Below are 22,486 nucleotides of genomic sequence, written 5' to 3'. Positions count from 1 at the left end.
AGAATGTGTGCCCTAAATCCTAGGGAGAGTGGGCTGTGATTTCCTCTTTATGGATTTTTTCCTTAAGATTTCTTAAGATTTTATGTATTTGAAAGGCAGAATGACAGAGAAAGAGATCTTGCATCCACTGGTTCACTCCCCAAGAGGCTGCCATGGCCAGGGCTGAGCCAGGCTGAAGCCAGGAGCTTCTTCCAGGTCTCCCACATGGATGCAGGCAGGGGCCCAAGGACTTGAGCCATCTTCTGCTGCTTTTCCCAAGGCATCTTAACAGGGAGCTGGGTTAGAAGTGGAGCAGCTGGGACTCGAACCAGCGCCCATAAGACATGCTGGCATTGCAGATGGCAGCTTTACCCACTATGCCACAACACCAGCCCCAATAGATACTTTAAAAAAAAGAAAGAAAGAAAAATCCCACCATATAGCATTAAAAAAAATAGTGTTTAACCTAAAAGTAACTTAGGAAGGAAGGCACAAGGGCCACAGTCAGGTACCTTCGTGATGAACTCAGCCTCACTGGGGCTCAGCTCGGCTAAAAGCACCAGGAGAGTGGGAACCGCACCTCCCCCCACCACCGCACGGCCTTTTCTTAACAGCTGGTTTCGGCTGTCACCGCCTGCCCGCCCGGAGCTTGCAAGGAAGTGAGCCCCGCGGTGCAATTCACGGCGCTCTCTGCTCTCACCTCTCCCGTTTTCGTCTTTGTAGTAAAAACCTGCTGCTCGGTGGTGGTGGTGGTGGTGGAAGGTGGAAGGGCAGAGGAGGGTGTGCAGTCCCACGCTGTGCCTGGTGCACGGCCCTGGGTGACAGCCGCTGTTCTCCGCGGAGAACAGGTTTGTGAGGGGGAAACAGACCTGCAGACGCTCGCCCTGCTTCTAGCGGCGCCGCGGGGAGCCCATGCAGGTTTTCGAGGTTTGGAGATCTGATAGCACTCCAGGAAGGCCTTAGCCTCCGGAAATGGCTTTACCTGGGATGCAGGCACCGGACGGACCTGATGTTCTAGATGGGAAAAGTGAGGCACAGAGAGGGCCAGGTCTGTGCCCGGGATCCACACAGCTGCAATAGAACTGTTGAACCCAGGTCTTTCTGACTCCAGGGCTCCATGTCGCGGGGCGTCTTCTCTCCCCACCCTCGGAATCCGGGAGACGCCCATGCCCCGCCGGGACCCGCTGCACCGCCAGCTTCTGGGGTCCCCATACCTTCCACACCTGCCCCCGCATGAGTCACCCCCTCCCCGGGGTGTATTTTGGGTCCTGTCTTAGTCACTGCCTCCCCCGGGGATGGGGGCTGCTCCAAGAGCCCTTGGTCTTGATGAAGGCGTAGAGGCTCGGCTACCTCCGTCTCACAGATGAGGCCGCTGGGGCTCAGAGAGAGCAAGTGACTTGCCCAAGGTCACAGAGCCGGAAGAGGACCCTGACTCAGGCACTCTGAGCGCCAGCACCACACTGCCCCCTGGGTCTTGTCCTGTCCTCAGAACCCAGCCCAGAGTGCACTGCGCCCATCCTGGGAAAGCAGCAGGTGGCCCCTGGCCCTGCTCAACACAGGGAGCCCTGAGCCAGGCCCCGAACCAGTCCCCCCGCTACCTGCAGCTCCCCCACGGTGCCAGGCTGCTGTCTTCATAGGCAGCTGTCTCTGCACAGAACACCCACCCCCTTCTCTCCACTGGTCCAGTCCCTTTTGTGCAGCTCACGGGAAGTGTCACCTCCTCTGGGGAGCCCCCCAGCCCCAGGATGCACCCCCACAGAGCCTACACTTAGAGCCGCAGGGGCTCTCCCAAATTTGTTCACTCTTACCACAGGCCTCAGTTTACTCATCTGCACAATGGGGCCAACGACAGCTCAAGGCGGGGGGGGGGGTAGTTTTGAAGATGAAGAGATAATCTGGGCCCAAGCATCGCATCCTGTATCTTTATTTGCCAAACCTGGCAACGCAGCTGTTGAGGCTGGATTTCTCAGTCAACACCCAAGCTAGCCAACTCCAGCTGACAGGGCCTGCCCCCCACCCTGCACATCTGGCTCCCTGCTGGGCAGGTAGGATGTTGGGGGGAAAAGGCTGCGGCTCACCAGGCACACCTGGGCATCCCCATGGCAACCGGGCCCTCCCTCACCCATGCTCAGGCTCGGGGAGGTGAGGGGAAGCTTCCTGAGTGTGTGACCTTGGGCAGGTGACAACCTCTTGGCTGTGCCCTTGTTGAACAGGTGGGGATAAGGAAAGGCCTGCCCACAGGGGCTGTTAGGAGTGGAAGCACTTGAGACAGCGCCGGCCCGCAGCCAAGGACTCCAGCGCCAGCAGCCCCTCTGTGTGGCAACCTTTGCCTCCACATCTGGGCAGCTCCCACCTCCTACCCCCGAGGACTCTGGGGTCTGGCTGACAGGTGCCTGCCTGCCCATGCCAGAGAGAGAGAGAGAGGGAGAGAAAGAGAGAGAGATTCCATCTGCTGGTTCACTTTCCAAATGCCCACAACAGCCAGGAGCCAGGAACTCCACCCTGATCTCTTACATGGGGTAGCAGGGACCCAAGTACTCGAGCCATCACCCCTGCCGCCCAGGGTGCACATTAGCAGGAAACTGGATGGGGAACTGGGATTCGAACCAGGCGCTCTGATATGGGATGTAGTTGACCTTGCGGCGCCCACCTGCATGGCAGACACGTGGAGGGGAGCAGGCGGTCCCCAGGCCGTCCCCGGGAGCACCCAGTACACCTTTATTCTCCAACCAGTAAAGGCCTGACTCTGACACTCGCCCCTCCCCCCCAACACAAGGGAGACAGGCTCAGGTTCAGGCTCAGGTTCAAACCCGTCATTATGTTGGTCACCTTGATCCTGAGGGTGGGCCCCTTCCCCACAGTAACCATCACGTTCTCTCCTCCCCGGCACTCAGCTCCGGGGCTGCCCTGGGACTCCCCTGTAGTTGCGTGGCAGGAAGGGGCAGGGGGCTGGTTCCCACCCGGCCTGGCCTGCCCACTTCGATTTCTCTCGAAGGCTGAAGACTTTCCTCTCCTGTCCTGCTGTGGTCCAGTCTCTTCAAGCCTCCTGCTCAGGCCTGACCTCAGCTACCAGGTCAGGACCCCTCCTAAGCCCCCTTCTGAGCCTGCAGAAGGTTCTAGAAGGCCTCGGGCTATCCTCCCCACCTCTTGGCCGTGTCCTTTGAGCACACCACATGCCGGTTTGTCTCATCAGGCGCGGGGCACTGAGTTACAGCTGAATTCCAGGTAAACAACAAGCAGTGTTGGGTATATGCAGGCCCCCATAACACCTCCTGTCTTTGCCAAACCTGGCCACCGACAATGGCTTTCTCCTCTCTGTGTCTCTCCCTTCCTTCCCCCTCTCCCCTCTCCCCTCCCTCGGCCCTTGGCTGCCTCCCTCAGACCCTCTTGCTGGTTGGAGAAACCTGCCCTCCCTCTGGGCTCACCCTGTCTTGTCTCACACCTGCCCCCACTCCACCACCCCAATCCTTTGAACTGACAGCTGGGCCTCCAGCCTCGCTCCCAGCAGCCCTGTACAAAAAGCACAAGGCATTGTTTGATGTCTCCAATTACGAGGCCGCGGCAAATCCATAGTCTGCGCCACACCAAGCCCATTGGAACCCTCCCATTGCACAGATGGGGTCACTGGAGCTCAGAAGGCCCAAGGGCTCTCCCTGGGTCACATAGCTTGCGAGTGGTGGGTCAGGGGGGCTGCCCAGACAGGCTGTCACCTTCTAGGAGACTTGGGGTCCCTGCGGTGAGCGGGCAGGCTGTGCAGGGCGGGCTGAGCCACCGAGCTTACAGGGCCCTGAGTCTGCAAGGCCTTGTCACACGGGAGCTGGAGCTGGAGCCGCAGCCGCCCGCCCGGTGCAGCCTCCCCACCCCCTGCAGCTGGTGTGGCCTCGTGTGTGACATTTCCTCCCCGAGGATCAGCCACAGCTGCGCCGGGCTGACAGGGAGGCAGGAAGAGGAGGCCTCGCCCCACGAGAGCTCCAGCACGGGGCACGTAGCAGCAGGTGCAGCCCCCCTCGGCACCAGTGCCCCACTCAGCAAGACCCAGGAGAGCCGCGTCCTGGCTCCAAGCCTGTTTCCTCGTCGCCCCCAAATGCAGTCGCCTTCATCTGTCGCAGTGCTGAAGGCAGGGTTAAAAGTGGCCTCAAAAGGGTGGACATTTGGTGCAGCTGCTAAGACGCGGCTTGAGACACAGGCATCCCATACCCGAGTGCCTGGGTTCAAGTCCTGACTCTGCTTCCAGCTGATGCACACGCTGATGCACACACCGCGAGGCAGCAGGGTTGGCTCAAGAGCTTGGGTCCCTGCCGCCCTGTGGGAGACCCAGATGGAATTCCTGGCACCTGGCTGCCGCTTAGTCCAGCCTTGACTGTAGTGGCCACTGGGGCACTGAACAGATGGAATCTCTCTCTCTCTCTCTCTCTGTCCCTCCCCTCCTCCCCCATCTCTCTCTCTCTTTCAAGATTTATTTATTTATTTGAAAGTTAGAGTTACATAGAGAGAGAAGGAGAAGCAGGGGGCGGGGTAGTTGGGTCTTCCATCCGCTGGTTCACTCCCCAGGTGGCCACAATGGCTGGAGCTGCACTGACCGAAGCCAGGAGCCAGGAGCTCCTTCTGGGTCTCCCTCCCAGATGCAGGGGCCCAAGGACCTGGGCCATCTTCTACTGCTTTCCCAGGCCATAGTAGGGAGCTGGATCGGAAGTGTAGAAGCCAGGACTGGAACCGGCGCCCATATGGGATGCTGGTGCTTTGGGCCAGAGCTTTAACCCACTGCACCACAGCGCTGGCCCAGGACAGCACTCACTTAACATAAATTCCGTGCCAGACCATGCCCTAGGCACTCAGCTTAGCCATTGGAATGATGAAATCCTCCCCACCGGTGAGGTAGGCGCTGTTCCTCTCCTGACTTGATGGAGGAAGACACTGAGATGGGATGAAGGCCCCTGCTCCCCGGCTCGTGGCTGCTGGGTGTGTACCCAGTGTGTGGGAGGCACTCATCAGGGAAGGGCTCGTGGAACCAGGGGTCCCCTGGTGACAGGACCGTACAACAGCCATTAGCAGAAAATCCAGAGACTTCAGCCCCATTTAACCATCTGGAAAAAAAAAATACTAGGTTCTCACTTTATCTACCCCTAAAATTAAAACAATAGAGAGGCCAGCGCCATGGCTCACTAGGCTAATCCTCCGCCTGCGGCGCCGGCACACCAGGTTCTAGTCCCGGTCAGGGCGCCGGATTCTGTCCCGGTTGCCCCTCTTCCAGGCCAGCTCTCTGCTGTGGCCCGGGAGTGCAGTGGAGGATGGCCCAAGTGCTTGGGCCCTGCACCCCATGGGAGACCAGGAGAAGCACCTGGCTCCTGCCATTGGATCAGCGCGGTGCGCCGGCCGCGGCGGCCATTGGAGGGTGAACCAACGGCAAAGGAAGACCTTTCTCTCTTCTCTTTCTCTCTCTCTCTCTCACTGTCCACTCTGCCTGTCAAAAAATTAATAATAATAAAATAAAAAAAATTAAAAATCCAAAAACAATTTTAAAAAAAGGGATTTGAATGGAAGACATGTTGGAGTTTTTATTTTCACTCTCTGGATGGGAAAGGTCTAACCAACAAGACGTGGAATCAAAGACTGATCCACTTAACTATGGAAAAACAAAAGCTTCTCACAGCCAGAGCCCCCAGGAGGGGACCTGTGAGTCCCAGGAAACATGGGCAGCTGCGGGCTTGCAAAGGCGAGCCGGGCGTGTGAGACTCGCAAACAGGATAAGTGACAAACTGAAAATATATTTGCTCCTGGTAAGGAAGCAAAAGACTTGGAGCCACCCCCAGAAAGCTTCATCAGGAGACGTGCCCAGAGAGAAGGACCCACGGAGACGCTCAGGCGCGCGGGAAGGCACTCACTGTGATAGGAGAAACGCAGGTTCCACCAACACCCACCTAGGATCCCACTTTGACCTAACCGTCTGGTAGCGCTTTGAGTGGGAGAGGATGTGGAGAGCAGGCGCCGTGGGCTGGAGTGACAACACGTCCCCCCCCCACCCCCCGGCCCGGGGAAGGCGACATCTGTCTAAATCCCAAGTGCACTGCGGCTAGGGAGTGGTTGCCCGAAAGTCCCCCCCGACTCGCAAATGACTGATGTCCAAGTCCAAGACTGTTCATTGCGGTGCTTTATAAAAAAAAAAAAAAAATCTGGTGAACTATTGGAAAGGATCTAAACGTCCATCCCTGGAGACTGAATTAGCAGCGTCCACCATGGCATACGATGCAGCTGTCAAAACCAAGCTGCAAGCATTTGGGTAACAACATCAAGCAAGCCCCAGGGCACAGGGTCTCCCCTCCCCCCATTCAAGGAGGATGCTCACCGAGAACCCCTGGTAGCAAAGCCTGCACTCCACATAGGAGGTCAGAAAAATTTGCATAGAAAATGCATATTATGGGGGCCGGTGCTGTGGCACCGCCTGCATCGCCGGCATCACAAGTGGGCGCCAGCTCGAGTCCTGGTTGCTCCACTTCTGATCCAGCTTCCTGCTAAGGTGCTGGGAAGGCTGGGAAAGATGGCCCAAAGTAGTTGAGCCCCTGCTGCCCACATGGGAGACCCAGGTGAAGCTCCTGGCTCCTGGCTTTGGCCTGGCCCAGCCCCGGCCATTGTGGCCATCTGCAGATGGAAGATCTCTCTCTCTCTTGCCCTCTCTCTGTAACTCTGCCTTTCAAATAAAATATATTTATTTATTTATTTGACAGATAGACAGTGAGAGAGAGAGAGGAAGGTCTTCCTTTTTTTTCCTTTGGTTCACCCCCCAGTGGCCACTGCGGCTGGAGCTGCACCGATCCAAAGCCAGGAGCCAGGTGCTTCCTCCTGGTCTCCCATGTGGGTGCAGGGCCCAAGCACTTGGGCCATCCTCCACTGCCTTCTCCAGGCCACAGCAGAGAGCTGGACTGGAAGAGGAGCAACTGGGACTAGAGCCCGGCTCCCATGTGGGATGTTGGCACTGCAGGTGGAGGATTAACCAAGTGAGCCATGGCACTGGCCCCAATATTTTTTAAATGCATATTATGGGGGCCGGTCCTGTGGCTTAGTAAGCTAAGCATCCGCCTGCAGTGCTGGCATCCCATATGGGTGCTAGTTCATGTCCTGGCTGCTCCACTTCCGATCCAGCTCTCTGCTGTAGCCTGGGAAAGCAGTAGAAGATGGCCCAAGACCTTGGGCACCTGCACCCATGTGGGAGACTTGGAGAAAGCTGCTGGCTCCTGGCTGTGGATAAGCCCAGCTCTGGCCATTTGGGGAGTGAACCAGCAGATGGAAGACCTCTCTGTCTTTCCCTCTCTCTGTAACTCTGCCTCTCAAATAAATGAACAGATTCTATAAAAAATGCATATTATGAAAAAACTCTGTATAGGTTTCAAATTTCATAAACCAGAATAAACTTTTTGAAAAGATTTATTTATTTGAAAGGCAGAGTGATGCAGAGAGAGGGAGAGAGAGAGAGATGTTCCAATCTGCTGGCTCACTCCCCAAATGGTCGCAACAGCCAGAACTGGCTCAGGCCGAAGCCAGAGCCAGGCGCTCCATCCTGGTCTCCCACACCGGCAGCAGGGACCCGAGCACTTGCGCCATCACCTCCTGCCTCCCAAAGCGTACATCAGCAAGCAGCTGGAATCAGAGGTGGAACTGGGACGCCCCGGTGGACTGTGGGTCTCTAGTGCCTTAACCAATGCAACAAAGTCCAGCCCTAAATGTTAATTTAAAAAAAAAGTCTTGGAGAGACAGATACAGACAGATAAAGCTCCCATCCAGTCTTTCACTCCCCAAACATCTGGAACAGCCAGGCCAAAGCCAGGAGCAGGAAACTCAATCTGCATCTCCCCTATTGGGTGGCAGGGCGCTGAGTGCCTGAGCCATCGCCTGCGGCCCCCCAGGGTGCATTAGCAGGAGGCTGGAATCAGGAACAGAGCCGGGACTCGAACCCAGGCCCTCCAAGATGAGATGAGATCACCCCAAGAACGAAATCAACTTTTAGACTAAATGCTTTTCCCAAATTTTAATTTGAAATCAACATATTATAATAGTTTTCCAGCAGGTGGAAAGAAAGAGAATGGGCTCCTTTTCTGATTTGGAGACCCGCCTGCCTCCGCCTACTTTTTATTAAATTATTATTATTATTACTATTACTATTTATTTGAAGAGCTGGTGCTCCAAGGTGTTGGGCAGGCATCTTCACCACTAGGCTTGATGCCTGACCCTACAGAGTAGTTTGATTTTTTCTAATTGATTTATTTGAAAGGCAGAGTTATAGAGAGAGAAGGAGAGACAGAGAGAGAGAGAGAGAGAGAGAGAGAGAGAGAGGACTTCCATCTGCTGGTTCCCTCCAAATGGCTGCAATGGCTGCGGCTGGGCCAGGCTGAAGCCAGGAACCTGGAACTCCATCCAGGTCTCCCACCAGGACGGCATGGGCCTGAGTAGAGTATGTGGGCCATTTCCCACTGCTCTCCAAGGCCCGTTAGCAGGAAGCTATATCGCAAACAGAACAGCCAGGACTCAAACCAGCACTGTCACATGGGACGCTCATGCCTCAAAGGTGGCTTCACCCACTGCACCACAACACTGACCCTCAGCAGTTTTATTTTATTTATTTTTTTTAAAGATTTATTCATTTATTTGAAAGGCAGACTTACAGAGAAGCAGAGGCAGAGAGAGAGAGAGAGAGAGAGAGAGAGAGAGGTCTTCCATCCACTGGTTCACTACCCAATTGGATGCAATGGGTGAAGCTGGGCTGATCCGAAACCAGAAGCCAGGAGCTTCTTCCAGGTCTCCCACACAGGTGCAGAGGCCCAAGGACTTGGGCCATCTTCTATTGCTTTCCCAGGCCATAGCAGAGAGCTGGATTGTAAGTGGAGTAGCCGGGACTCGAACCAGTTCCCATATGGGATGCTGGCACTGGAGGTGGTGGCATTACCCATAGGCCACAGTGCTGGCCCCTATTTTATTTTAATTTTGAGGGCCTGCACACTGTTTTCTATAGTGACTGCTCTGTTTTTTACTCTCACTGACAGTGAGCAAAGGTTCCAATTTCTCTATATCCTTCCCAACACTTGCTAGTTTCTCTTTCGTTTTTGTTTTTCTTGTAGCCATCCTAACGAGTAGGAAGCAGATCTCGCAGTGGTTTTGATTCGCACGTCCCTAACCACTGCTGGTGTTGTGTGTCTTCTCACGTAACAGTTGACCATCTCTAGAGCATCTTTGGAAAAAAGGTCTGTTCAAATCCGTGGCCCAGGGGCTGGCGCTGTGGTGCAGCAAGTTAAAGCCCCAGCCTGAAGCGCTGTCAATCCCATATGGGCGCTGGTTTGAGTCCTGGCTGCTCTCTGCTATGACCTGGGAAAGCAGTAGAAGATGGCCCAAGTGCTTGGGCCACTGCACCTGTGTAGGAGACCCAGGAGAAGCTCCTGGCTTCTGACTTCAGATCAGCGCAGCTCTGGCTGTTGCAGCCATCTGGGGAGTGAACCAGCGGATGGAAGACCTCTCTCTCTCTCTGTGGTGGAATGAGAAGGCCATGCCAAGATGGCCACTGGCAAGCAATAGGCTGTGATTGGATGGCTTTGGAAACCACATGGCAACAGGGTGTGATTGGTTAGGGCATAGGCCGCCCCTTGACTGGATTGGCTGCCTTGGCTATTTAAGCTGCTGTACCAACTGAAATAAACAAGTCTGCAGGCTGTTCGCCTCTGGCTTGCTATTACCTGACTCCCGGGGTCTGTGTGGTGACTCCCTGCCTCTTGCCCCTACCACGCTCCTCCTCTCAGAACAAATCCACCTCAACATCTCTCTCTCTCTCTCCTCCCCCCCCCCCCGTAACTATTTCAAATAAATAAAAATAAAATCTTAAAAAATAATCCGTGGCTCATTTTTTAAGTGGGTTCTTGGGTTTTGGTGTGTGGTTGTTGTTATTGAGTTGTTGGAACTATTTACATATTCTGGATCTTACCCCCGCATATGATTTGCAAATGTTTTCTCCCATCCATAGTTTGCTTTTTCACTCTGCTGATGCACAAATTTCACACTTCATTCAGTCCCGCTTACCTGTTTTTGCTTTGTTATCTGTGCCTCTGGTCATGTCCAAGAAATCGCTGCCAAATTCCATGCCATGGAGCTTTTCCCGCATAATTTTCTTCTAGTGGTTTTATGTCTTACATTTTGGTCATTAATCCAGTTGAGTCAATGCTTGTATATGGTGCATTCTTTTCTGTGTGGATAGCCAGTGTTCCCAGCACTGTCTGTTAAAGAGATTGTCCTTTTGCCAATGAGTGATCTTGGCACCCTTGTCAAAGGTCACTTGACTGTGTGAAGGTTTTTTCTGACCCTGCTATTCGACTCCACAGGTCTCTATGCCAGTGCCACAGTTTTGATTATTGTAGCTTTGTGATCATTTTTAAATCAGGAAATATGAATCTTGTAATTTCATTCTTTATCAAGATTGTTTTGGTTCTTTGGGGTCTTTTAAGATGTCACATGATGGGGCCGGTGCTGTGGCGCAGCGGGTTAAAGCCCTGGCCTGAAGTGCTGGCATCCCAGATGGGTGCTGGATCTAGTCTCAGCTGCTATTCTTCCGATCCAGCTCTCTGCTATGACCTGGGGAAGCAGTAGAAGATGGCCCAAGCCCTTGGGCCCCTGCACCCAGGTGGGAGACCCCAAGGAAGTTCATGGCATCTGCTGTTAACCTAGCCCAGTCCTGCCTGTTGTAGGCATTTGGAAAGCGAATCAAAGATATCTCTCTCTCTCTTTCTCTTTCAAGTGGATGAAAATAAGTAAATAAATTTTTTTTAAAAATCAACATTATGAAGTCAATTTGGTGGGGTAGCTGGAGGCAGGTGAGTTTGGGGTGTCCGGAGCTGAAAGACCACGCCCGCTGGCCCAGGGAGCAGATGGGAGGTGGGCTTTCATCACAGTCTTTCATCAGGGACTGAGTCCCACAGCAGGTGGCTGTGCTGAGGCCCTGGGTGGGGAAGGGGCTCCGGGAAAGACAGGGGCAAGGCGGGAGGAGCCGTGGCGGGAAAGAGAGCTCCATGGCCATTGTCCCTGCTTGCTTATGTGGGGGAAGTTGCCGTTGGGGTGGGGGGTTGGGGAGGCTTGGCTGTGGCTGGGCCAAGGGTGTAGGGCAGGTGATCCAACAGGCAGAGACAGTGAGAGCTCAAGCCAGTGGCCTGGCGGTGGGGCTGGGGGTGACTGGTGGCGACAGCAGTCACCTGCTCAGTGTACCCACGCCCACGCCCTGCTGCTTCCTGCTGGTTTTCCAAGCCCCTTCCGCCCCACCCCCACCCGGGTGCCCCCACCCAACAGCCCACCTGTGAGTCTCTGGCTTCAGAGCAACCCCCTGTTTCTGCTGCCTCCCGCAGCTGCAGCAGCTCCACAATCATCCTGCAAATCCCCCCCACCCACCCCGGCCATGGCTGCTTGGGTCCCAGCTCAGCCACTGACCGGCCGTGGGGTCTCTCGAGCAGGTGATCAGAGCAGCTATGGAGACAGGGCAGACCACGAAAGGGCTGTCCGTCCCCCGCCAGCTCAGGGCTTCCTAAACAGCAGGTCATCTGATTCTACATCTTTGCCTTTGACCATATCCTTAGCAGCCTGGACCTGGGGTTCTCATTAGTTTTCTATGAAATGACTTCCCTTTTTAAACTCCAATTCATTTCAAAGACAACCACATGTCACAGTCCTAAATAGAAAGCCAGTGTTGCTTGCCCTAAAGAACAGGAAGCCCTAAAAAAATGAACCCTGCAAAATCCAGGCTGAATCCCACAGGGCTGCCTGCTCTGGGGCACGGGACTTGCGCCTTCCGCCCTTAGGGTAAGAATGGAGATGAACAAGATAGGGACCTGCATGGCGGTTGATCTGCTGCTTGCAACGCCGGCATCCAATAGACATGGAGTCCCGGCTGCTCCACTTCCAATCCAACTCCCTGCTAATGCACCTGGGAAGGCAGTGGAAGGTGGCCCAAGCACTTGCCCCCTTGCCACCCGTGTGGGAGGCCCGGATGGAGTTCCTGGCTCCTGGCTTCAGCTCTGGTCGTTGCAGATATTTGGGGAGTGAACCAGCAGACGGGAGCTTGCTCTGTCACTCTGCCTTTCACAAAAATAAAATAAATCTTAAAAAAAAATAAGATGTTAAATAGCAGCCCCAGACTGCAGCCCCAGATGGCAACAATAATGAGAAGTGCAGAGTAGACGTAGGCATTGGGCATAGCACTGAAGTCACCGCCTGCAGCCCTCGTCAGAGGGTCGGTTGGAGTCCCAGCTGTTCCACTTCCAATCCAACTTCCTGCTAAGGCGCCCTCAGAGGCAGCAGATGATGCCGGGGTCCCTGCCACCTACATAAGACCTGAATTGGGTTCCAGGCTCCTGGCTTCAGTGTGGCCCAGCTCTGACTATTGCAGGCATTTAGGGAGTGAACCAGCGGATGGAAGAACTATTTCTCTGCCTTTCAAATACAATGAAAATAAATAAATAATGGAAGTGTGCGGGGGGGGGGGGGTGAATTGAGATGTCAATGACTCTCTCCCTGCTGGAGTTAAAGGTGAACTTAAGATGCTTCTATTCAGGGCCCAAGAGCTTGGGCCCTGCACCTGCTTGGCAGACCTGGAAGAAGCTCCTGGCTTCTGGCTTCAGATCCGCCCAGCTCCAGCCGTTGCAGCCAACTGGGGAGTGAACCAGCGGATGGAAGACCTCTCTCTCTCTCTCTCTCTCTCTCTCTCTCTCTCTGTAACTCTACCCCTCAAATAAACAAATAAATCTTTTAAAAAATGGGCGTGCACACAGCCTGCCCGTCTGGGAGGCAGCCCATCTAATTGGATCAGAGTCCTGTCTTGTTGCAGGTCCCCGTGGGCGGGCCACTCCACTGCTCTGTGTCTTGGTGTCCCAAGCTGTTAGGCAGACTCAAACAGTTGGGAGGAGAATGGGGGTGGGGGACACGGAGGGAGGGGGCGTTTGGCGCCATCAGCTAAGACCCCATTTGGGGCTCTGCTGAGTGTTTAGGTTCGAGTCCTGCCTCCGCTCTCCATTCCGGCTTTCTGATCATGTCCCTGCACCCACATGGGAGACCAGGACGGAGCTCTCAGCTCCTGGTTTCAGCCTAGCCCAGCTCCAGCTGTTGCGGGCATTTTGGGTCTCTGCCTTTAAAACAAATAAAATAGAAAGAAAAAGGAAAACACTAGGAGGCCCAACACGGAACAAGTGCTACCAAGCCCAGCCCGCAGGGACACCAGGGGGAGCCCCTGGGAGAAGACCCCCCCCCCATGCCTGGCCGGAGCCTCCCTCCTCTCAGCCCCTTGCTGTACACCCGCTCCTGCCCTCAGCCCCGAATCCCTGCTCACAGCCGCCCGGGGACAGTAGCAGGTGCAAGGCCCAGCTCTCAGGAAGGAAGAGTGAGGCCGGCACGGTGGTGACACAATTCCCCTGCCTGCCATCGCGCCTCGGGCCAGGCCAAGAGTGGGAGCCTGGGCCCCCACCCCCACCTACCCCACCCCCCACATTATCTCGGTCCCGCAGCAGCTGAACGTCCTGATATCTCTCTCTCTGATCCTTCCGGCTCCCCCAAGACAACTCAGGATGTGGGGAGGGAGGGGCAGGGAGAGGAGGAGGAGGGAGCCCGAGAACCAGAGAGAGAGAGAGAGAGAGAGAGAGAGAGAGAGAGAGAGACTTCTGAGACCGAGAGAAACTCAGCAGAAGATGGAGAAGCAGAGAGCGAGAGAGGCAGGGATGGAGAGAGACACAGAGCGAGACAGGGGCGGTGGCCCCGAGACACGGGGGCAAAGAGAGGCAGAGGCCGAGACAAGAAAGAAAGCAGTGCGTGGGACCGTGGCGGGGGCACGCCGGGGTGCAGGGTGTTGCGGGGGACCTGAAAACAGAGAGCAAGCGGGTGAACTTGAGAGCCGGGGGCGGGGGAGGGGTGAGAACACTCAGAGGCCTGCCAGGCCCTGAAGGCGGACTCAGAGCCCCAGCAAGGGGGCAGGAGGGCCCCTAGGGAAGAGGCCAGGACCCTCTGGCCCGGGGCTCCAAGGCCCTGCCAGCCCCCATGGGATGGCACCCTCCTGGACGGTCCCGGTGCCCACAGCCCCAGTGAGGGCCTGGGTGGGCAGAAGGCACCCTGTGAGAGGCCTCAGCTGCCCACCAATCTGGGGGCGAGCTGGAGAGAGGGGCGCTGTGGGCAGGGCAGCCTCGTGGTCTGGCCATCTGCCTCCTCTGGGCCTCTTCCTTTCCTCGACTATCCAAATCAAGACGAATGAACCTAGCCCAGGCCAGGGGCAGAGGCCTGAGTGTCTGGAGCACTTGCTGGCGGCACGGGCGAGGCACAGGGCAGGTGCCTGGAGGAGGGGCCCTTGTTGATGAAGGTGGCGCTCCCACGCTCCCACGGCATCCTGTCTCTGTGAGTCACGGCTCTTTCATTTGCAAACGACACAAAGCCAGCTGAAGCTGAGCCAAGCCAGAGAAGTGTTCGTTAACCCACATCACTGAGCCATTCACGGGCAGAGCCAGCTTCAGGAATGAGTGGATCCAGGACTCTGATGCGTGTTCTCACGCAACCCACCTCCCTCTGTGCTGCCTTCCCTCGGCCAGCTGCCCTCTCGCATGCCCCTGACCTACCTGTTGAGTGATCCCAGCTGGGAAAAAAAAAAAAAAAAAAAAAAAGGAGCTTCATTCCCCCAGAGTTTTAGCAAAAGGCGCTCTGACGCTCAGTGTATTTCGTTTCGGATTTGCCTTTTTGCTCTCTCCTTTTCCCACCAACTTCTGAGCAGGCTGTGGGCTTTGCTGTGTGACCCTAAGCAAGCCACCTGGCCTCTCTGAGCCTGCTTGCTTTTGTACAGAGCAGGGCTGGCTCCTCGTACGCTACAGACAGAGCTGTTGTGAGGTTCGGGGTAACACTGAGTGTGGCGCACACAGGAAGAGTGGGATAAATGTGTCCCGGTGGGCATCCTGTCTCCTACCAGCCCATGGCCCCCCAGCTTTCTCTGGACCCCACTTCCAGTCTCTTGGAGATGGGGTGGTGTGCTCCCGGCCAGGGACTCGGTCGGGAAGCCACGTGTCCCAAGCCAGCCCCAGCAACGCACGTTCAGGGCCTTTGCTGAAGATGCTGGGACGTTCTGTGCGTGCTGGGCTCCCTGTGGGCACCGGGGAGATTGAGGTTCCTGGAGCTGCCCGGAACCAACGCGTGACCACACAGGAGGGAGAGACGGGAGATGGAGCGCTCACAGAGGCAGAGAGAGAGGACACAAACCGGAAGCTGCTGGTGGGCATCTCACCCCTGCCAGCATTTGGAGAGTGAACCGTGGGATGGGGGCTCTGTCTACCTCCCTGTCAAATAAATATAAACGAATGACTGAATAAATAAAACGAGTTGTGAAAGCCCAGAGCTCTCTGAGGGGACAGAGGAGGGAGGCGGGCGCTGGGTGAAGAGCCAGGCCGGGCGCCACACGATGGTGATGGTGACAGTCGGGACGATGCTCACGCAGGCGTCTCAGAGGGGCAGGAGTAAGTCCGCCTCTGGGGCTGCCCACATCCCAAGAGAGCACCTGAGTCTGTGTCATGGCTCCACTCCTGCTCCCAGCTTCCTGCCCAGGTGCACCCTGGGAGGCGGCAGGGATGACGGCTCAGGGATCACCAACAGACAATACCCATCCACACCACCCAGCCTTGCCCGTCCACCCACTGGCCGCTGGGGAGCGGCTGCCACGTGCCTGCACCGCGCCTTTCCCACCCCTCCTCCGGGGACTGGGGTCCAGGCTGTGTCCAGCCGTAGCCATGACAACACTGCTTGCACCTGCCTTCCCGGCCCAGGCGCCGCAGCTGCTCAGGGTTCAGACCCACGAACTTGCTAGCAAGGGGAAAGGCACACACGGCGGCCAAGGTCCCCCAAGGTGGCTTCATCAGTGTGTCTCGGTCCCCTCCACCCAGGCACAAAGGCGCCTCAGCTCATTCCGATTCTTCCACGTAAAAGGACTTCACGCCACCAGCTGATGTCCAGCCCATGTGATCACTTTCCCAGATCTTCGCACCCCATCAGCTCTGACTGCTTCCCCATCGGCAGGCTGCCCAGTTACCAGGGCAACGGGGGCTGCTGAGCCGGGCCCCGGAGTGGGCCAGGCTCAGAGCAGCACCCAGAGCCACCTCTTCGGCTCCACTCCTGCAAGGCTGTTTTGCTACCTGAGAAACAGGGTTACTGACAGTGATGGGGGCGGGGGTGTCACGCAGTTAAGTGAGAGAAGTGAGAGATCCACAGAGAAGCTCCATATCTGGGTGTCCATCAGAGCGCCTGTGGGGGCAGTGACAGGAACCCCAAGTCAGGTTGGAAGGAGAAAGCCATCACTTAAGGCCCATGCAACTGGGAAGCCTTGGGGGGCGGTGTGGGTCTTGCTTCAGGTGTGGCTGCATCCAGGAGTTCTAACGTCACCACTAGGAGCTGGCCCTGTCTGTCTGGGACCACACTGCCCTCGTCGGTGGCACTGGGGCAGGCTCTCCTGGCACCAGCTTCAGGATCAGATCCTTAGGAACGGCCGTGAACAAGAGCTGCTTCTCTCCAGCACTTCTGGCCCAACCCCCAGAGCTGCTCCTCCCACGCCCAGCTTCCCTGCATGCCTGGACCTGGGCCCGTACGGTGGCTGGGGGCAGGGCGGCAGCTGTGGTCCAGGTGCAACGCAGGTGCTCACCTCCTGGGTGGGGGTGAGGGTGGGGTAGGATGGCCCAATCTCGCAAACCAAACACAATGAGATCCCAGAGGGAAACTGAGGCAGAAATCCCATGATTATGGGAAGTGGTTCCCAGCCAGGTCAAAACAAAGGTCTAGGGGCTGATGCTGTGGCGTCGTGAGTAAAGCCGCTGCCTGCAGTGCCGGCATCCCATATGGACACCAGTTCATGTCCTGGCTGCTCCACTTCTGATCCAGCTCTCTGCTGTGGACTGGGAGAGCAGTGGAAGATGCCCAGGTCCTTGGGCCCCTGCACCTACTTGGGAGACCCGGAAGAAGCTCCTGGCTCCTGGCCTCAGATTGGTGCTGTTCTGGCCATTGCGGCCATCTGGGGAATGAACCAGCAGATAGAAGACCTCTCTCTCTGTCTCTCTTCTCTCTCTGCCTCTGCCTTTCTGTAACTCTTTCAAATAAATAAATAAATCCTTAAAAACACACACACACACACACACACAGGTCTTGGGGCAGCACCGTGGCACAGGTTAAACTGCTGCTGCCTGTGACACCAGCAGCCATATGAGGCCTGGTTCGAATCCCAGCTGCTCCACTTCCAATCCTACTAACTCCCTGCTAATGCACCTGGGAAGGCAGCCCAAGTCCTTGGGCCCCTGCACCCACGTAGACCAGGAAGAAGCTCCTGGCTTCAATTTGTCTCAGCCCCAGCCACCGCAGCCATTTGGAGAGTGAACCAGCAGGTGGAGGATCTCTCTCTCTCTCTCTCATTCTGTAACTCTGCCTTTCAAATAAATAATTCTTTTAAAAATACAGGTCTCTACCACACCGCTCCCTCCCCGAGGTGTGGCTTGTGGGAGCCGTAGTTTTGGAACCACATGGGCGTCCTAGGCCCCACCCAGCCCTTGGAACTGGACGCTCAGAAAGTGAGCGCGACCTGGGTGAGCAGCGTCTGAGCTGCACCGCGTGGCACGGGATCTTTCACAGTCGCCAAGGCCATTTTCACTGTTCTGTTTTATTGAGGACCACAACAGGTTACGGAGTAGGAGAGTCCTGGGAGGTCAGGTCCGGTGAGTGAGGATGGAGAAACTGAGGCCAGGAGCGGCAGGGCAGGGCGTGGCTGGTAGCGCCCTGCTCCACCACCAGCACAGCCAGTGGCTGCACCCCCGCCCCATGGGGACCTCCCTCCCCGCTGAGGACGGAGATCATTCGAGCCCCACAAGTGCCGACTGGGGTCCCAGGCCCCACGCAGAAGGTGAGACCCCTCCATCGCCAGCTGCCCTCTCACGGAGCCTGGCTGGGACCCCAGGGGTAGGGGGAGAGGGAGCCCCTGCAGAGGGGAGCCCCAGGACGCACACACAGAGGACAGGGACACACGCGGCCCCCTCCCCAAAGCCAACCACACACGGGCCTTTCTTCTCTTACAAAAGGTAGGGCAGGGATGGGGGACTTTGTTCTCAGGCTGTGTCAGAAGGTGCAGAGAACTGGGGGAGGGGGACACAGACTGGACCCCAAAGTGATAATAAGTTAGGGGGAGAATTCTCAGGCTGTTGTCGGGCAGGGTGCCAAGGGGTCCCCCGCCCCCTTCCCTCCACTGGAGGATCCAGAGGCAGCTGCCTAGCCCAGGGGTCCCGGCAAGGCTGGGTCTGGGGGTGTGGCCGCAGGCTGAAAGACAAGGTAGGGAGCTGGGTCAGAAGGTGGCAGGAGAGCCGCAGGACCAGCCCCCTGGGGGCAGGGAGGGGATGCAAGGGGGGTGCCCAGGGCAGGGTGGACGGGCAGGGAGGGCCTCTCACCAGGTCCCCCATCTTCAATTAAGGCCCTGTAGATTCTCATAATCTGGAGCTTCCTCGTCTTCCTCCTGGTCCCCAGCCTCCGGGGCACTCAGCGTGGCTATGGGGAGAGGAGAGGGTGGGCTCCAGCCTCCAGGGCCACCCCCACCCTGCCCCTAGCCTCTGTAGCCCCCTGCCCTGGCACTCACCAGGTTGGATCCTGGCCTCCAGGGGCAGCTCCTGGGACACGTTCACGTACTCCCGGCTCCCATCTGTGGGGACAGGTCAGAGGAGGGACCGAGGGAGGGCTGTGGGTGCCCCACCCTGAGTCTGCAAGGGGTTGGGGGAAGGCCAGCAGGGCGCCCCGGTCACTCACCCAGGGACGCGTCTGCACTGCCCCCGCTCTCAGGCACGTTCACGTAATCATCGCCAGACTCCACTGTGGAGAGACCAGCAGGGCCCACCCCGCCCCAGCAGTGTCAGCCCGGCCCCAGAGATCCCCTAGCCTCGGGTGCCCGACTCCCAGGCAGTCCCATGGGGACGCGAAAGGAGCAATGGCAGTGGCCAGGGTGAGGGCCGGGGCCAGACAGAGGTGGCCCAAGCGGCCCCGGGGAGACGGGGACCCCAGCACGGCTCCCGGGCTGGGCGGCAGGGACACACAGCAGCTCAGAGCATGCGCACACGGCCCCCGGGCTGGGCCGCGGGGACAGACAGCAGCTCAGAGCATGCGCACAGAAGGGGGCTGACAGCAGTGTCACGGAGCCTGCCCCAGCTGCTGGCCCCCGTCCCTCAAGCCCCTCCTGGACACTGGTCACCCTCAGCGTCACTCTGTGAGCCGTCTGTGGCGTCATGTCACAGAGACATGGACAGGTCGGGCCTCAAAACCAGCAACTCTGGCCGCTCACCCAAGCTCAAGACCCAACTCCAGCACCAACACTCTGTGCAACCTCAGGCAACAGAAAACGGCCCACGTGCTTGGGCCCCTGCACCTGTGTGGGAGACCCGGAAGAAGCTCCTGGCTCTTGGCTTCGGATCAGCCCAGCTCCGGCCATCTGGGGAGTGAACCAGCGGATGGAAGACCTCTCTCTGTCTGTCTGTCTCTCTCTCTCTCTCTGTAACTCTGCCTCTCAAATAAATAAAGTGGCAGCCCTCAGCCAGCACGAGACGCTGAAGTCTCTGTGCTTTGCCTCAGTGGCTGTCACAGCCTGGCCTCAGCCCCACGGAGGCATTTGCAGGACAATGGGTGACAAGTGAATGAATGGATGGATGGATGGATGGGAAGCAGCACTGGGACAAACTGATGCAGCCCAGGACTTGGGATGGTGAGGGACGGCAGCTTGCAGGTGCGGGAGCCAGGGACCAGCACACGTAGCAGGCGAGAAAAGCCCCGGGGTGAAACCAAACTGAAGGGAGAAAGGCAGCTCCAAGGGGAGCAGAGGAAAAGGCGCCCCCTCCCCCAGCCATGTGTGCGCGCACACACACACACACACACACACCATCAGGTCCTCAGACCGACCAGATGGCGGTGGGCACTGGGCACAGCGGTGAAGACCCTGCGGGGGATGCCCACAACCTGTATTCCCAGCTCAGAGAGCCTGGGCTGGAGCCCCCTGCCCCTCCCCCTCCACTCCCAGTTCCGGCTTCCTGCTGCGGTGTACCCTGGGAGGCAGCCGTGGACGGCTCGAGCGGCTGGGTTTCTGCCGCGCACATGGCTGAGTTCCAGGTTCCAGGCTTCAGTTAGGCTGAGCCTTGGCTGTTGCCGGCATCTGAGCCACTGCCTCTCAAAATACATTTTTGCAAAATTTCTTTTTAATCTTTAGTTAAAAAAAAAAAACAGAAATGTACAAGATGCTATTGCCTCCATGAAACAAGAACAGGGGGCTACAAAAAAGGAACATGCAGAGACCCAGAAAGAACTGGATAGGAGGGGAAAACATATATACAGCACAAGGGCTGCGAATAAAGGCAAGGACATCTCCCAGACAATAAAGGAGAAATCAAGGCCAGGGCAGAAGTCCGGCACCTGCAGCAGGGGAGCCCTGGAGAGGGAGCACAGGGGAGCGGGGTCGCTAAAACCTTCACAGGGCAGGGGAGCATGCGGGGGGGGGGGGCCCGGCACCTCCTGACTCACTGGAGAAGGCACTGTCTCGGAGACCAGGGTTTCCGGGCGCAGGGGCGGAGGGGCCAGGGCCGCTGGTGGCCGGGCTGTCATCGGGAAGCACCTCCCTGAGAGTGAACCAATGGGGGAGGGGGTGAGGAAGCTCGCCCGGGGCCCCAGCACCCACCTGCCCACCTGCCCCCTTGCCACTCACAGGTAGCCCTCATTGTGAGAGTCCTCCTCATCCTCATCTTCATCCGCGTCCTCACAGGCCAGCTCTGCGGGCAACGACACGGGGTGGGGAGAGCTCAGCACAGCCCGAGACAGGCCCCCGCCTCCCCACCCGGCTGGGCCCCCCAACCCCGCCGCCCCCGGCAGCCCAAACGCACCCTCGTTCTCGTAGCTCGCCACGCTCTGGGCTTCAAGGAGAGAGCAAGAGGGAAACTGAGTCAGCTCAGGGTTGGGCTTCCTCGGATGGGTGAGTGGGTCCCCTCCACCCTGTGCCTGTCCCCCGCAATTCCCCACGGAGGGCTGGGCTGGGGGTGGGGGGTCTGGCTCGGCTCCAGCCCCCACCCGTGTCTCTTGCCAGTTTGTATATCCCTGTGAGTTTGATCAAACCGCCCTGTGAGTAGTTGGAGGCACCCCTGCCTTCCCGGCAGAGTGGGGGTGCCCTGCCACACTTACCGCCACCAGAGTCCCTCCGGGAAGACGGCATCCGGTGGGAATCCCCAGGGGGCTGCGGAGATCTCCTGGGAATCAAAGGTCAGAGGTCACACTCAATGCCAGGAGGGTTACAGCAGGGCGGGGCGGGGGGCACTGGAAAAACAAGGGAGTAGAGAGAGATTTGGAGGCGAAGGAGTTGGGGGGCTACTCACGGGATGGGGAGCAGGTCTGGCTGGCTCAGGGGTGGAACGGAGGTAACAGCCGGCCAGGGGGCAGGGGTATCTGAGGACACAGAGCTGAGCTGGGAAGAGTGACTTCCGACCCGCATCTCCCGCCTTCCTCGAAGCCCTGGTGCCCTGACCGCCCCCCACTCCCCATCCCAGCTCAAGCCAAGGCCATGTGGGCAACCTAGAACGAGGGGACACCCAACGGAGGGAGCCTCTCTCCCGGAGGCAGGGGCGCCTCCAACTACTCACAGGGCGGTTTGATCAAGATGCTCCTGGGATACAAACTGGCAAGAGAGACACAGGTGGGGGCTGGAGCCGAGCAAGACCCCCCACCCCCAGCCCAGCCCTCCATGGGGAATTGCGGGGGACAGGCACGGGGCGGAGGGGACCCACTCACCCATCCGAGGAAGAGGCACTGTTGTAGGAGTCTGGGGGAAGAGAGCGGTTGGTGAGGCAGGGGCCAGGGCTCGGGGCGGTGGCAGGCGGAGGCAGGCGAGGGAGGCCGGGGACTGTACAGCGACTCCAGCAGGTGCACCCCCGCCCTCAAGCCCCTGCTCACCTGACAGCCGGCGGCAGCGCACACACAGGGCCATTAGCAGCACAGCCAGGAGCGGCCCCAGCAGGAGGCCCAGCGCCGAGTGTCCAAGGACGTTCACCTCCATCTGCTGGGCAGAGCCTGGCCCAGGTCCTCAGGGAAGGGCGCAGCGGTGGGGGGTAGGGGGCAGCGGAGCCCTCTGTGGGGGCTGGGCTCTGTGCAAGCTCTGGGGGACCCTAGCCCCCTAGGTCAGGCCAGGGCCCGGGCTGGGGTCCAGGGCTCCAGCCACGCCATGCAAGCGTGAGACGGGTCCCTGCACCCCAGCGGTACCTGCCCTGGGCCAGACGCCCGCCTGGCCTCGCCTCGCCTCGGCGCCCGTCCTCGGCAGGAAGCTGTGGTGAGCACCGGGTGAAGGCAGGAAATCATCGGGCTCCCAGCCCGCTGCACCGCCCCTTCCCACCCCCACCCAGCCGGTGGGGAGGGGGAGGCCTCCCCGTCAGGGTTCTCACGAAGGGACACTTGCCCGTGGGACGAGGGGCAGCTCCTCCGTGGG

At 58.0% G+C, this 22,486-nt stretch overlaps 1 protein-coding gene across 3 annotated transcripts; it reads right to left on the bottom strand.

The window, feature by feature from the left end:
- Nucleotides 1-17,636: 17,636 nt before the first annotated feature.
- LAT (linker for activation of T cells) lies at nt 17,637-22,314 on the bottom strand. 3 transcript variants are annotated; one of them, XM_017342569.3, is made up of 12 exons: nt 21,958-22,314; nt 21,796-21,826; nt 21,648-21,682; nt 21,384-21,453; nt 21,193-21,257; nt 20,898-20,927; nt 20,723-20,786; nt 20,542-20,636; nt 18,787-18,849; nt 18,620-18,682; nt 18,435-18,531; nt 17,637-18,306 (listed from the first exon to the last, which is right to left on the bottom strand). In XM_017342569.3, the coding sequence occupies exons 1-11, from the start codon at nt 22,058-22,060 to the stop codon at nt 18,449-18,451; spliced, it is 702 nt and encodes a 233-aa protein (XP_017198058.1). In that variant the 5' UTR covers nt 22,061-22,314; the 3' UTR covers nt 17,637-18,306; nt 18,435-18,448. The 3 variants fall into 3 exon arrangements, with proteins under 3 accessions (XP_017198058.1, XP_017198057.1, XP_051703605.2); XM_017342568.3 differs by having other exon boundaries at nt 20,530-20,636; nt 21,958-22,311; XM_051847645.2 differs by having other exon boundaries at nt 20,723-20,927; nt 21,958-22,311.
- Between the last annotated feature and the right edge of the window lie 172 nt (nt 22,315-22,486).

Source organism: Oryctolagus cuniculus, chromosome 19 (assembly GCF_964237555.1).
Source record: "Oryctolagus cuniculus chromosome 19, mOryCun1.1, whole genome shotgun sequence".
NCBI lineage: Eukaryota > Metazoa > Chordata > Mammalia > Lagomorpha > Leporidae > Oryctolagus > Oryctolagus cuniculus.
Note: the sequence above shows the minus strand (reverse complement) of the source record. Positions and strands in the feature narration are given on the sequence as shown.

What these genes read in the sequence shown, in the direction of transcription:
- LAT (XM_051847645.2), bottom strand. Translation starts at nt 22,060, where the DNA reads ATGGAGGTGAACGTCCTTGGACACTCGGCGCTGGGCCTCCTGCTGGGG. An exon ending in GCGCTGCCGCCGGCTGTCAG is followed by an intron (nt 21,827 to 21,957) that starts GTGAGCAGGGGC and finishes CTCTTCCCCCAG; the next exon opens with ACTCCTACAACAGTGCCTCT. An exon ending in GGAGGCCAGGATCCAACCTG is followed by an intron (nt 18,532 to 18,619) that starts GTGAGTGCCAGG and finishes CTCTCCCCATAG; the next exon opens with CCACGCTGAGTGCCCCGGAG.